Source organism: Erpetoichthys calabaricus, chromosome 10 (genome assembly GCF_900747795.2).
Source record: "Erpetoichthys calabaricus chromosome 10, fErpCal1.3, whole genome shotgun sequence".
NCBI classification, from domain to species: Eukaryota; Metazoa; Chordata; class Cladistia; order Polypteriformes; family Polypteridae; genus Erpetoichthys; species Erpetoichthys calabaricus.
Window position 1 is genome coordinate 86,221,401 of NC_041403.2, and position 15,740 is coordinate 86,237,140.

The following is a 15,740-nucleotide window of genomic DNA, read 5'->3' on the forward strand; positions in this document are numbered from 1 at the left end:
AGCACTTAGCTGATCACGTTGGGACACAGCAACAAAGTTGTACCATACTGCCACTGGCAAGCTGCATTAAGTAACAACACATTTCAGGCTAAACGTGGAAGTCTCTGTTGCCAATCTGCATGTGTAGAGTGAATGAAAGCTGGAGCTTAAGGCAATTTACATAGAACTTACTGGGCTCTGCTGTTTTCAATCTTTTTGTTATGGTTATTTCAGGTTATTAACCTTAGTATAGATGGAAAGTACCATCATACACATCATACAGTATGTATTCTTATTCACATTATTCTAATTTTTAAAAACTCACAGCCACTGATGATGGTTTTGAATCCTGTCTTAGTCACTATCTATGCAAAGACTGCATGATCAGCCAATATCTACTATTTTTTTCCAAATAATCCTTTTTTACTTACACCTCCATAATAGACTGGTGCCCATGAAAGGCCTTTGAGCTTCATGCAGCTGGGATAGAATCCTTTTTTTAATGACACCTAAGTGATGCAGCAGTGCTAATCACTGTATCAGTGTGTCACTTTGAGTGTCTTGATTAGCATTATAAATGTTTACAGCATTCTGAAATATACTGCTCAAAAAATTAAGGGAACACTTAATCATCATAGTCTAACACCAAGTCAATTAAGCTTCAGAAATATCAGTCTTTCCAGTTAGGAAACATAAGTGATTGTGAATCAGCTTCACCTGTTTTGGTGCAGATGAAAGTGACAACAGATGCACTGGAGAGGCAACAGTCAGACACCCCCGAAAAAGGGAATGGTTTTGCAGGTGGAGGCCACAGACAACTGCTCTCTCCTTATCCTTCCTGACTGATTCTTCTCTAGTTTTGCATTTTGTTAGTTTCCTTGTTACTACTGGTAGCATGAGGCAGTACCTCCAGCTGATTCAGGCTGCACAGGTAGCCCAGCTCCTCCAGCATGGCACAATAATGGGTGCCATTCACAAAAAGAGCATGGAGGAAATACCAGGAGACAGACCATTACACAAGGAGAGATGGATATGGTCATAGAAGGCCGTCAACCCAGCAGCAGGACTGGTTATCTGCTCCTTTGTGCGAGAAGCAACAGGAGGAGCACTGCCAGATCCCTACAAAATGACTTTCAGCTGGACGATAGTGTGCATGTTTCCAACTAAACTGTTAGAAACACACTCCATGCCCCCCATGTGATATGGGGGCACCACATCCTCTACTGGGACCTGTGCTCACAGCCCATCACTGTGCAGCTCGACTGGTATTTGCCAAGGAAAATACAATTGGCAGCTTTGCCACTGGCACCCCGTTCTCTTCACAGATGAGAGCAGGTTCACACTGAGCACACGTGACAGACATGAACAAGTCTGGAGATGGTGTGGTGAATGTTATGCAGCCTACAACATCATCCTGCATGACTGGTTTGGTGGTGGGTAAGTGATGGTCTGGGGAGGCATACCTTGGAGGGTCACACAGACTTCCAAGTGATAGGCTACTGACTGCTGTTAGGTACCGGTATGAAATCCTCAGAGTCATTGTCAGACCTTACAGTGGTGCAGTGGGCCCTGGGTTCCTCCTGGTGCAGGACAATGCCTGGCTTCTTGTAGCCAGAGTGCGCAGGCAGTTCCTGGATGATGAAGGTATTGATACCATTGAGTGGCCTGCACATTTCCCAGACCTGAATCCAGTTGAGAGCCTCTGGGACATTATGTATCGGTGCATCTGACACTGCCAAGTAGCGCTACAGACTGTTCAGGAGCTCACTGATGCGTTAATCCAAGTCTGGGAGGAGATCCCAAAGAACACCATCTGCTGTCTCATCAGCAGCATGCCCAGACGTTGTCGGGAGTGCATAACCACTACTAAGTCACATTATGAATTGTAGTGATGAAACTCACACAAGTTGGACCAGCCTTTGAATTCAATTTTTGACTTTGATTTTTGGTGTGATGTTGAATCCAGCCCTCAATAGGCTAGTGATTTAGTTTTCAACTGACCCTTGTTAATTCATTTAGTTCTCAACAAATTACACAGTATTACTCAGTAAAGATTTTCCACTTAAATAATTTGTTCATTGTGATTTGAAATGTGATTTAAGTGTTCCCTTAATTTTTTGAGCAGTATAGATTATTATATAAAAATTACTGTGATTCTTTGAAAATACAACATCCTGAAATGTGATATTTTATAGGAGAGGGTTAATTATCTGTGTTGTCCTTCTTTCTTAGGGTTTCAACACATTGTGTGTGCCTCAAAATATCTTGTAACCCCCCACCCCAGAATAATATTTATTATGTTTTTAAGGGTAATGATCACTTAGTGCTCAGATTTAACTGCAAAATGACTTGGAGTAATCTGAACACACACACAAAAAATGCATTATCCACGTGTATCCTGAAGCATGTTTATTAAATTCTTATGATGGCAAGCAGCTCATGCATATTGTAGCAGCATCATGTTCATGACAGGAATGAGGGTGACAGTGTATCGTTGGGCACAATTATGCAGACACTCATACTGGAACACATTACAGTCAACAATCGGCGCAACCTTAAAGTTGCTGGGATGTATGAAGGTAACTAGAGTAACCAAGAGAACAAATCAAAACAGACAAAGGTGGAACTTACAAATTCCAAACAGACAATAACTATGCCAGGGTCATGATCAGAATCTCTTGGGTCTGTGAGACAGCAGCTAAGACCACCGTGTCCCTGTTTTTTCCCAGCACATATTAATAGAATCAGTCAATTTCTGTAAATTGAAAAGGATGTATACATTAAAACAAGGCCAAACAGCAATGGAGAAGATCGGGCAATCAAGAAATACACCTCTGAAGTGAATGGTCATTAGGCAGAAATATTAAATAAATTAATATTTACATAATTAAAGCAGGGCGGCATGGTCGTGCAGTGGTAGTGCTGCTGCCTCGCAGTTAGGAGACTCAGGTTCACTTCCCGGGTCCTCCCTGCGTGGAGTATGCATGTTTCCCTGTGTCTTCATGGGTTTCCTCTGGGTGCTCCGGTTTCCTCCCACAGTCCAAAGACATGCAGGTTAGGTGGATTGGCGATTCTAAATTGTCCCTAGTGTAGGCTTGGTGTGTGTGTGTTCCCTGAGGTGGACTAGCTCCCTGCCTGGGGTTTGTTTCCTAACTTGCACCCTGTGTTGGCTGGGATTGGCTCCAGCAGACCCCTGTGACCCCTGTAGGTAGTATATAGTGGGTTGGATAATGGATGGATGGATGGATAATTAAAGCAAATACTGGCACAGTGCTGCAATGGTTAGATTCCTGAGTTCTCATCTTTGCATGTTTACCTTGTGTTTGTGTGGATTTTTCTCCTGACATTCTACTTTTCTTCTCTGTGTGTTAGAAGGAATCCCAATGATTAATATGATTAACTGGTGTCTCTAAAGAGTACTGGTGTGAGCGAGTGAGTAAGTGAATGAATGTGTGTGTAAGTGTACCTTGTAATGAACTAGTTTGGATCCTTTCTTTCAGCTGATATTCTCCTAAATGTACTATGGTGCACACAAATGTCAAACATGGCTTCAAACACTGAGTATCTGTTCCTTTGTAACTTCGGCTGTAACTCCATGCTGAATTTTCTCACAGATAAACTACCAGATATAAACGTAGGGAACAAAATCCCCCCCTTCATGTTAATTTTGAATACTAGAGCCCCTTGAAACTATTCTCTCCTAATCTAATAAGTATTGCCTTATGTAATAAATATTGCAACCAACACATGATCAGATTTGCTAATGCTACCACAGTAATTGGTCTAATCAACATTAATGAAAATGCTGCATATAGGGACAAGGTTGCAGATCTGGCAAAGTGGCTTTGTGACAACAATACGGTCCCAACTGTGAACAACAACACAGAAATAACTCTCAACCAAAGATGGAATAGTGTTATACTCCAATTTAGCTTCTTTACAGTCGATATTGAAAAGGGCACAAGAGGAGTAATAGTAGTATTAATACTATCCATCCATCCATCCATCCATTAACCAACCCGCTGAATCCGAACACAGGGTCACGGGGGTCTGCTGGAGCCAATCCCAGCCAACACAGGGCACAAGGCAGGAAACAATCCTGGGCAGGGTGCCAACCCACCGCACGACACACACAAACACACCAAGCACACACTAGGGCCAATTTAGAATCGCCAATCCACCTAACCTGCATGTCTTTGGAATGTGGGAGGAAACCGGAGCGCCCGGAGGAAACCCACGCAGACACGGGGAGAACATGCAAACTCCACGCAGGGAGGACCCGGGAATCGAACCCAGGTCCCCAGATCTCCCAACTGCGAGGCAGCAGCGCTACCCACTGCGCCACCGTGCCGCCCAGTATTAATACTAGTAGTAGTATTATCACAAGGTACAAAGTATAGACCAATTCTTATTTGCATGTCTAACCAGCATGCAACATATCATCACTTGATCAGTTATGTCCCAGTATCCTGAAACCTTGTGTTAATCCCCTGAGAAACATTCCTAAGTTTTGTGATATTTGAGATGTTTGAGAAAATTTAGGATTATGTAGATAAGTATATATTTTTTTCATTATTGAACTGTAGAAAGTACCCTGAGAGGCAGCATCACATGTGGTACAGTAATACAACCACACATGACAGAAAGTTTAGTAAGATGGAAATCTACTAAAAAATTCATAGCATCAGACTTACCTCCAATCTACACCAAACCACTCTATGAAAACCCCTGTCCAATAATACAAGATTTTAACCAACTCAGACAAAAACTGCTCTCACCTCCATAATCTGGTAGATACAGTACTTTAATTAAGGAAGCATCTGATTTCTAATAAACACTATTAGAAAAGTTTTTTTTTTTTATCTTAGACCACTGTGTCAGTTGAATAGCTTGGATTGACTAACTACTATGCATTAAAACTCTCAAAGTTGTACTTCTAAACTGCAAACTACTATATGCTGTTTATCATACCGTATGTTATGTGGCATACTGCACGATTTCACTACTTATACTCCTTTTTTATTTATTACTCTGTCATACTCTGTATTTATTGTTCCTATATTATTTTTTAAAACCTGTTACTGAAAGAACAAGCTCACATTAAAAAAATTCCCAATTTTCTTTTTACAAGTGATAAAAAAAAAACCCTGAACCCTTCACTCTATTCCAGCCAGCCACCTCCAGAACACTAACTTGTCTAACAAGTCTTAGAAACATTTTTGATTGTACCTCGTTGACCACAATCAAATCCTTGTTTCTTTTTAAACCTCTTTCTAAAATCTACACAAAATGATCAAGTCTGTCCTTTTCCCTCTGTTTTAGAAGTTCTTTAATGTGTTGTCCTCTCCCATTTTCTGAATGACAGCAGCTCTCCTGACTGGTTTTGCCACAATAAGCATGACCACACTTGAACTGGGACTGTCTGAATCCTGACACTTTATCCTCGTGACACTTCCGGAGGCTCAAAGACACAGATTTTCTGTCCACTTCAGATCTCTCTGGAGTACTCCAACACCCTGGAGTACTTTTCTACTCTGGCTATCAAGCATTAATCTTTTGTATGACACTCAAGATCTAGTTTAGTATCACCTTCTTTATTAGACAGTGGGCTACCCTACTGGCTTTACAGCATGTCTTGTGTTTACACCTTTCACTTTATAAGGCTCTTTTAACATTCTAATTTTTAAATTGTTTGCTAGTGCACTTCAGATTGTACCATTGGTGCTGAACTTGCTTTTCCTCACTGATTGAGATGCAATGGGAAACCATCTGAAAACACATTATCCATCAATTTTCAATGCTGTTTTCCTTTCTCAGGATAACAGAATCCCATAGCTTATCCCAGCAGCACTTGACAGAAGTCATGAATCAGCCAGACTATAGACATACTCATTTACAGTATGGGTGCATTGCAGTTTGCTGATCAATCATCCCAACAATATGCTTGTGGATTATGGGAGGTAACGAGAGACACTACTTGAATAATACATGAATGTGGATGAAGCGGGATGCATATACGTGCATATTTTACATCAAAAATACCCTAAATGTCATTCTGAATGTTTTGAAGTGGCACATATTCCTCGCCACACTCCTGCAGACATGCACAGAAGGAGGAATTTACAAATTATGCTTAAAGTTAAATATTTTACCTCCAAGTCCAAAGAAAGTCCATCCAGTCTATTTTCTCAACCACTTTTTTTTCGAAAACTGGGTCAAAGGGAGAGTAATTGCAAGGCAAAACCTAAAGGCTATGTCACAATAGATGACTTTTCAATCTTAGCCTTCATTTACATAATCTTAGCCGGTTGGAGGCAGTCGGTGGTGCGCTCCAATGAAGCTGATTATCTACTGTATTGTGATATACCTACAGTTGTGCTTGAAAGTTTGTGAACCCTTTAGAATTTTCTATATTTCTGCATAAATATGACCTAAAACATCATCAGATTTAACTGCTAATCTAACTGCTAATCCTCGAGGTTCACATACTTTTGCCACTTACAAATATGTAATATTCGATCATTTTCCTTAATAAATAAATGACCAAGTGTAATATTTTTGTCTCATTTGTTTAACTGGTTTCTCTTTATCTACTTTTAGGACTTGAATGAAAATCTGATGATGTTTTAGGTCATATTTATGCAGAAATATAGAAAATTCTAAAGGGTTCACAAACTTTCAAGCACAACTGTAACTAGTCTGTGACTGGCTAGCATAAAATTTAACATGTTTGGTTTTCTCTTTGGTTAGAGCGGTGGGCTTTTTGCATATGAGAGCTGGGAACCAGTGAGTGTTCAGCTGGAAATACAACACATAAGCAACAAAGAATAAGAAACAGGCATGTTTTGGAACTCACTTATACAAGATAGGCTTGTCTTTCTGATATCTCATGTTTTATGTACTAAAACCAATTAGAAAAAGGTGGCACGGTGGCATAGTGGTAGCTCTGCTGACTCGCAGTAAGGAATCCTGGGTTTGCTTCCCGGGTCTTCCTTGTGTGGAGTTTGCATGTTCTCTCCATGTCTGCGTGGGTTTCCTCCGGGTACACCAGTTTCCTCCCACAGTCCAAAGACATGCAGGTTAGGTGCATTGGCAATCCTACATTGTCCCTAGTGTGTGCTTGGTGTGTGTGCCCTGCGGTGGGCTGGCGCCCTGCCGAGGGTTTGTTCCTGAATTGTGCCCTGTGCTGATGCTGTGTTAGGATATAGTGGGTTGGAAAATGACCGACTGACTGATAAATTAGAAAAAAGACAAACAGGGCACAGACTGTGGCTGAACAAACCACAGCTACCCTTCATACAGTGCCAGCTCCGTCAGGCAGCACAGGTGCTGTGGCGCTCACAAACAGAAGAGAAGTTTGTCTATTTGAAGTCTTGTACTTTACATACCATACCAGAATGTAAAAAAGAAATAAAGGGCATAGATTGCTAATGAACTTGCTGCAGCTGTTAACACTTCATACAGCACAGGGCCTGTCAGGGAGCATGCTGTTGGTTGTCAGAAAAAGGGGTGTGCATAATTATTTTGGAAAATTACTGCTCAGTCAATAAATGTGGCATGGGCAGTGATTTCCAATTGTATAATTTGACATGATGCAGCAAAAAGATTAGCAACTGCAGTCATCAAATCTGACATATGCTATGACAAAAGTCAGGTAATGTGACGTCTGTTTAACTCTGGGTGTTACGAACATGAACTGCGGTATTAAATATATTAATAAATAACACAAAACAAATAAATATTAGTGAAATTAACTGTTACTTTAATGTTTGATTATCAAATAATACCAAATAGTGCTTAGTACAACTAATACTGAAAAGGTTATAAATGATGTACTGGGAGGAAAAAATGTCAAGAGCATACTGATGTCAGGCCATCGCTCAAATCTCTTATTTCAAATTTTTCTTTGACACAACAAAATGACAGCAAGCGAGAACCAACTTACATTGTACCATTCTAATGTATCTCTCTCTTTCACACCCACCAATTCCAGCATCACTAGGCAATAAACTGAGCTGGACAGGGTGTCAGGCCACCAAAAGACCACCTCACCTGAGTATTGCCTAACGGGCACATATTCAGGTTGTCGGAGGAAAACCAGAAGTACCGACGCATCAGGGAGAACTCCATGCAACAAACAAGCAGGCGCTGGAATCGAACCCAGAATCTTTCAGGAACAGCACCTTTATACGTTTCTTTTCAAAATAATTGTTGATTTGTTTGACATTAAGTGTTGGCCATATTGAAATAAAGGTGGTATTTTCTGGAAGCAAACGTGTGCCAAAAAATCAGTAAAACTGAATGCAATAAAAAAAAATCTTTCATGAATAGAAACCTGGCAGCCGCGGTTAAAATAGCAAGTCGATGTTTCAATGCCATATAGCGCCTTGCGTGTTAACTGCATCTAGTCCGTTTACAAAACCGCACGTAAGTGCGTGACGACGGCGACTTTATACTTAAGGTGCGTAGTGCTTGTAATGCCTATGAAAGAATGGATCAGAGGATGCGACCTTCTGTGTGTGCAGATGTCCGCCCGGATGATGAATGTACGGTGCAGTCGAATACAAAACATAACGCCTATTCTGAGTAGAGGAGCTTGGCGACTGAGAGGCACACGACGCGCGTAATAAATGATGAATGGCGACGAGTGCGTTCAGAGAGCGATGGAGACCTGACAGCGAGGTCATCCATATGGTAACCTAACCTACATAAAAAGCCCAAATGTATAAAACACCATACCGTAGCGGTGTTGACAAAGATTACAGACAATATGGCTACCTCGTAAGTGCGTGCGAGACCACAAGCTGTCACAATTTGTCACTCTCGCACTTCAGATTAACCCAGCGAATTCGCCCCCGTCAGTCCTGTCATCTTTTTGTTTCACCCTGAAAACCACGCCGTGTCCCAGGCACAGCAGCCTGTCAAATCCAGTGGAGCAGCACTGTATTTACAAGAGAAGCCAGGCCTCGCAGCCGCTAGCAAGACGACAACGTTGTTGGTACCTTGCAGGCAAGTTAGGAGTGAAGAGTTAGAAAATAAGGCGCACTCACCTTCAGGTAAATCCTCAATGCACTCGAAAGTAATTTCAAATTGGAAAGGATTGAAAAAATGCGACGGGTTGTCTAGCACTACCACATTGTTCACCTGCACCTTTGCCATATTTTTCTGACCCCCCCCCCCCCCCCCCCAAAAGAAAAAATACTTCTAGTGCCAGCGCAACAGAAGCCGGGGTTTATGAGCACACATCGCTAATGCTGCGTAGAATGATCAGCAGCCCACACTGGCAGTAGGCAAGTGCCTTTAACCGTTTACATGCTGTGGCTCCGGCCAGTGCCTCGGTCTCTCTCAGTTCCCACATTGATTGCTATACTGTGACTCCACACAGCACGGAGCTGCGGGCACAGCCCTCGTACAGTTCGGCAGATCATCTGGAAGGCGGAGAAATCACCCGATCGGGGCATCGGAATCGTTCATTAGTCCGTGCTGAATTCTACACCAGTGCCATCTTCTGGAAAGAGTAGAGAAAGACACGCGGTGTAAGATTATTTAGCTGAAGTTTTTACGCGTACTTTCCCAATGCAATAAAATGTCAGTATTGTTCATCAGTTAATGTGAATCAGAAAATGAAATAACATGATTCCTAATGCACATCATATATAAGAGTTGTATTCAACAGAGGTAGGCTGTTTTCTTCTAGGCTTGTAGTAGTAGGGTGTGATACCCTGATAGCCAGTCTGGAGTCTGCCTTGAAAGCTTGCATATTGTAATCTTTTTAGTTCGCCAATAAAAGGTATTGTTCTGCTTGACTTCTCATTGCATCTTCTAGGCTTGGTAATCCAGCAGTACAATGTGGTGATAGGGCACAAATCTGTTAACTTTGTTATCTCCATTCTGCATGAAAACATGAAATTATTTTTTTTCTTGGCCATTACTACATATTATGTCAGGTATGCAACATATTAAAATAAAATATGTATTTTTAAGTAGAGCATTTCTTTAAGATTCTGAACCTTTAACTGCTTCTTTTAGTCTTAAACAACTGCATTCAGAACATTTATTTGCTTCTTGTTTTCTTAACCAGTTGCCAATTAACAATGACATGCAAATGACAGAGGGACCAGCAGGTCACCATTTGTACCTGTTCCAGTTTCACCTGCATGTTCATCATGAAGTATCAGTTTTAATCAAATATATGGAGAGAAATGAAAGAGGAAAAAAGTGAAGAAGTGAGAATTGCCAATCTGCTGCAGTCCACAAAAAAAGAAAGTAATAACAAACCATAAAATTAATTAACAAATTCTATTATAAGCAAGGACATTCTTCTAATTAAGTAACTCAATTGAAGCATAAACCTGCAACTACTGTAGTCTTCAGGGCCAAACTTGAGAATCCCAGATATAAGCATGTTGAGCATGGGAAAGGCACTATATAAAGTAAAATGTATTATTATTATTATATAACCTTCAGCCTGAGACATTCAACCTTTTGGGACACTTGATGCCACTGCCTCCTTGACCAATCTAGGACACCTGGCCATGGAAAGTGATGGTAGAGTTTGTGTAAACGTTTGGCATCAACAGTGACAAATCCAGTACAGCACTAAACTGTATTATTTTAACACTACAGTTATGGACTCCAGGATGTAGTGCATAATATTGTTGGATATCCCTGGAGTGGTGTGGCCAGTTAGACTAGATCTGCCAGACTTTCAATTTCGTTATTACAATGAATTTTGTGCCCCAAAGTGATATAATTCTTCTGGAACATTGCTGAGTGGACTTTTTATTCACTCCTCCACTATGGTCAACTAGATCTTCAGTTAACCATAACATAATTTAATTGATTTTTTTCTTTATTATTTTATGTAAGTAGTCAAGGAAAAAATGATAAATTTATTATAGGTTATTTAAGAACCGCTCCAATTGCAAGGGTACCTCCAAAGGAAGGCACATCCTTCTTATTTAAATGGTGCTTCAATAGTAACCTAATGGAAAAGATGGGACCTTGCTATATATAATGGGAAGCAGGGAGCACAGGATCAATCAAACGTACCCGATTCTGCAATCAGAAACTGATTTGAACCACTGTCCAGATGGTAATTCTAGGATGAGATTGAAATTATCACCAACTAAATGCCTCTTGAGCTTAGAGTCACAAATGGGTTGGCATAAAGAGTACTGTTGAGGGCAAGGTTTGAAGAAAGAATATGTTTATTCCAGGTCAATGCACACAATGTGATTATGTATTTATATATATGTTTCATGGTTTTGTAAGGTTTGGTTTCTAATCTCACTTTTACATACAGTGCATCCGGAAAGTATTCACATCGCATCACTTTTTCCACATTTTGTTATGTTACAGCCTTATTCCAAAATGGATTAAATTCATTTTTTTCCTCAGAATTCTACACACAACACCCCATAATGACAACGTGAAATAAGTTTACTTGAGGTTTTTGCAAATTTATTAAAAATAAAAAAACTGAGAAATCACATGTACATAAGTATTCACAGCCTTTGCTCAATACTTTGTCGATGCACCTTTGGCAGCAATTACAGCCTCAAGTCTTTTTGAATATGACGCCACAAGCTTGGCACACCTATCCTTGGCCAGTTTCACCCATTCCTCTTTGCAGCACCTCTCAAGCTCCATCAGGTTGGATGGGAAGCGTCGGTGCACAGCCATTTTAAGATTTCTCCAGAGATGTTCAATTGGATTCAAGTCTAGGGTCTGGCTGGGCCACTCAAGGACATTCACAGAGTTGTCCTGAAGCCACTTCTTTGATATCTTGGCTGTGTGCTTAGGGTCGTTGTCCTGCTAAAAGATGAACCGTCGCCCCAGTTTGAGGTCAAGAGCGCCCTGGAGCAGGTTTTTATCCAGAATGTCTCCGTACATTGCTGCAGTCATCTTTCCCTTTATCCTGACTAGTCTCCCAGTTCCTGCTGCTGAAAAACATCCCCACAGCATGATGCTGCCACCACCATGCTTCACTGTAGGGATGGTATTGGCCTGGTGATGAGCGGTGCCTGGTTTCCTCTAAACGTGATGCCTGGCATTCACACCAAAGAGTTCAATCTTTGTCTCATCAGACCAGAGAATTGGCAGCAATCCCCGAACCCGTTGGTGGACACCGGCGGTGAAGGATGCCGTCAAGCTGAAGAAGGAGTCCTACCGGTCCCTTTTGTCCTGTGGGACCCTGGAGGCAGCTGATAGGTACCGGCAGGCCAAGCGGAATGCGGCTTTGGTGGTTGCTGAGGCAAAAACTCGGGCGTGGGAGGAGTTTGGGGAGGCCATGGAGAACGACTTTCGGATGGCTTCGAGGAGATTCTGGTCCACCATCCGGCATCTCAGGAAGGGGAAGCAGTGCAGTGTCAACACTGTATATGGTGGGGATGGTGCGCTGCTGACCTCGACTCGGGACGTTGGGGGTCGGTGGGGGGAGTACTTCGAAGACCTCCTCAATCCCATTAACATGCCTTCCAATGAGGAAGCAGAGCCTGGGGACTCAGAGGTGGGCTCCCCCATCTCTGGGACTGAGGTCACCGAGGTGGTCAAAAAACTCCTTGGTGGCAGGGCCCCGGGGGTGGATGAGATACGCCCGGAGTTCCTCAAGGCTCTGGATGTTGTAGGACTGTCTTGGTTGACACGCCTCTGCAACATCGCATGGACATCAGGGACAGTGCCTCTGGATTGGCAGACCGGGGTGGTGGTCCCCCTCTTTAAGAAGGGGGATCGGAGGGTGTGTTCCAACTACAGAGGGATCACACTCCTCAGCCTCCCTGGAAAAGTCTATTCAGGGGTCCTGGAGAGGAGGGTCCGTCGGATAGTCGAGCCTCGGATTCAGGAGGAACAGTGTGGTTTTCGTCCTGGTCGCGGAACAGTGGACCAGCTCTATACCCTTAGCAGGGTCCTGGAGGGTGCATGGGAGTTTGCCCAACCAGTCTACATGTGTTTTGTGGACTTGGAAAAGGCATTCAACCGTGTCCCTCGGGGAATCCTGTGGGGGGTACTCCGAGAGTATGGGGTACCGGCCCCCTTGATAAGGGCTGTTCGGTCCCTGTACGATCGTTGCCAGAGCTTGGTTCGCATTGCCGGCAGTAAGTCGAACCCGTTTGCAGTGAGAGTTGGACTCCGCCAGGGCTGCCCTTTGTCACCGATTCTGTTCATAACTTTTATGGACAGAATGTCTAGGCGCAGCCAGGGCGTTGAGGGGGTCCGGTTTGGTGGGCTCAGGATTGGGTCACTGCTTTTTGCAGATGATGTTGTCCTGTTTGCTTCATCAGGCCGTGATCTTCAGCTCTCTCTGGATCAGTTCGCAGCCGAGTGTGAAGCGGCTGGGATGAGAATCAGCACCTCCAAATCCGAGACCATGGTCCTCAGCCGGAAAAGGGTGGAGTGCCCTCTCAGGGTTGGTGGGGAGATCCTGCCCCAAGTGGAGGAGTTCAAGTATCTCGGGGTCTTGTTCACGAGTGAGGGAAGAATGGAGCGTGAGATCGACAGGCGGATCGGTGCGGCATCCGCAGTAATGCGGGCATTGCATCGGTCTGTCGTGGTGAAAAAGGAGCTGAGCCGCAAGGCGAAGCTCTCAATTTACCAGTCGATCTATGTTCCTACCCTCACCTATGGTCATGAGCTATGGGTAGTGACCGAAAGAACGAGATCGCGAATACAAGCGGCTGAAATGAGTTTCCTCCGCAGGATGTCTGGACTTTCCCTTAAAGATAGGGTGAGAAGCTCAGTCATCCGGGAGGGGCTCAGAGTAGAGCCGCTGCTCCTCCGCATCGAGAGGAGTCAGATGAGGTGGCTCGGGCATCTGATCAGGATGCCTCCTGGACGCCTCCCTGGTGAGGTGTTCCGGGCACGTCTAACCGGGAGGAGGCCCCGGGGAAGACCCAGGACACGTTGGAGAGACTATGTCTCCCGGCTGGCCTGGGAACACCTCAGGATTCTCCTGGAAGAGCTAGAAGAAGTGGCCGGGGAGAGGGAAGTCTGGGCATCTCTGCTCAAGCTGCTGCCCCCGCGACCCGACCTCGGATAAGCGGGAGACAATGGATGGATGGATGGATGGGTCTGAGAGTCCTTCAGGTGCCTTTTGGCAAACTCCAGGCGGGCTGCCATGTGCCCTTTACTAAGGAGTGGCTTCTGTCTGGCCACTCTACCATACAGGCCTGATTGGTGGATTGCTGCAGAGATGGTTGTCCTTCTGGAAGGTTCTCCTCTCTTCACAGAGGACCTCTGGAGCTCTGACAGAGTGACCATCAGGTTCTTAGTCACCTCCCTGACTAAGGCCCTTCTCCCCCAATCGCTCAGTTTAGATGGACGGCCAGCTCTAGGAAGAGTCCTGGTGGTTTCGAACTTCTTCCACTTATGGATGATGGAGGCCACTGTGCTCATTGGAACCTTCAAAGCAGCAGACATTTCTCTGTATCCTTCCCCAGATTTGTACCTTGAGACAATCCTGTCTCGGAGGTCTGCAGACAATTCCTTTGACTTCATGCTTGGTTTGTGCTCTGACATGAACTGTCAACTGTGGGACCTTATATAGACAGATGTGTGCCTTTCCAAATCATGTCCAATCAACTCAATTTAACACAGGTGGACTCCAATTAAGCTGCAGAAACATCTCAAGGATGATCAGGGGAAACAGGATGAACCTGAGCTCAGTTTTGAGCTTCATGGCAAAGGCTGTGAATACTTATGTACATGTGCTTTCTCAATTTTTTTATTTTTAATAAATTTGCAAAAATCTCAAGTAAACTTTTTTCACGTTGTCATTATGAGGTGTTATGTGTACAATTCTGAGGGAAAAAATTAATTTAATCCATTTTGGAATAAGGCTGTAACATAACAAAATATGGAAAAAGTGATGCGCTGTGAATACTTTCCAGATGCAATGCATGTGTAAGTTTTCTGAGCCAGATTCAGAGAAGAGTGCTACGTAACAAAGTACCAGAATGAGATGAAAGCCGTGAGGATTTTCTAAGAGACAGCAGAAAGTGCCTTGAGATATCCAGAGGTCAAGAGATGGGATCTGCAGACAACAGTGGTATCTAAGTTCAAACCAAAAATCCACAAGCATAACCTATTAAAAATTCCTTTGATTTAAAGAATACATCAATAGAAGTGCTGGAAATGTGTCATTTGGATTTGTTACTGATGAGTATAATTTAAGCACCTGATATTTCTACTCTGCAGAAAGAGCTTCCAATGAAATGTATAAAGTATACTGTTTTAGAAACGCAATAAAATTAAGAAAATAAAATTTACGGCAGAATGTTCATCGGGCTGAAGATAGCTTATAAAGATGGCGTAAAAAATTGTAAATATTTTGATCGTTCACACGTGCCTGACAGGACCAAGCAAAGGGAATCAAATGAAGAAGTTGTAGAAGACACCAGAGGAATCATACATCTGTCCACTCAATCTGTAGCCCTGTTGTTGCTGACTCTGAAGAAGATCCGTGGCTCCATCTTACTCCAAGTTCCTTGACCCTTGACCCCCTCTGATAATCTGGTATTTAAAGGGGTTGACAACTAAATGTTAGATATGTTCCTGAGTGTGAAAACTCAACCACCATGCTGTGTCTTTGGCAGACACTCATGTCACCTTAACGCACCAGTACTTTCAGCCTCTCATAAAACAGCACATCATATACACAACTATGGGCCATTATGACAAGTGAATTAACATTTAAAGATATCTCAGATATCTTAAAATACGGTTCACTTTTTAAGATATCTAAAACTTGCTTCTCAATATCT

The 15,740-nt window shown here is 43.1% G+C and overlaps 1 protein-coding gene across 1 annotated transcript in view; it reads right to left on the reverse strand.

The window, feature by feature from the left end:
- The window catches only part of LOC114659219 (histone chaperone ASF1A-like), a 47,844-nt gene extending 38,440 nt beyond the window's left edge, over nt 1-9,404 (reverse strand). Inside the window, exon 1 of the mRNA XM_028811557.2 lies at nt 9,030-9,404. Coding sequence (XP_028667390.1) covers nt 9,030-9,138 — 109 coding nt within the window. The 5' untranslated portion in view covers nt 9,139-9,404. The remainder of the gene's footprint in view (nt 1-9,029) is intronic.
- Between the last annotated feature and the right edge of the window lie 6,336 nt (nt 9,405-15,740).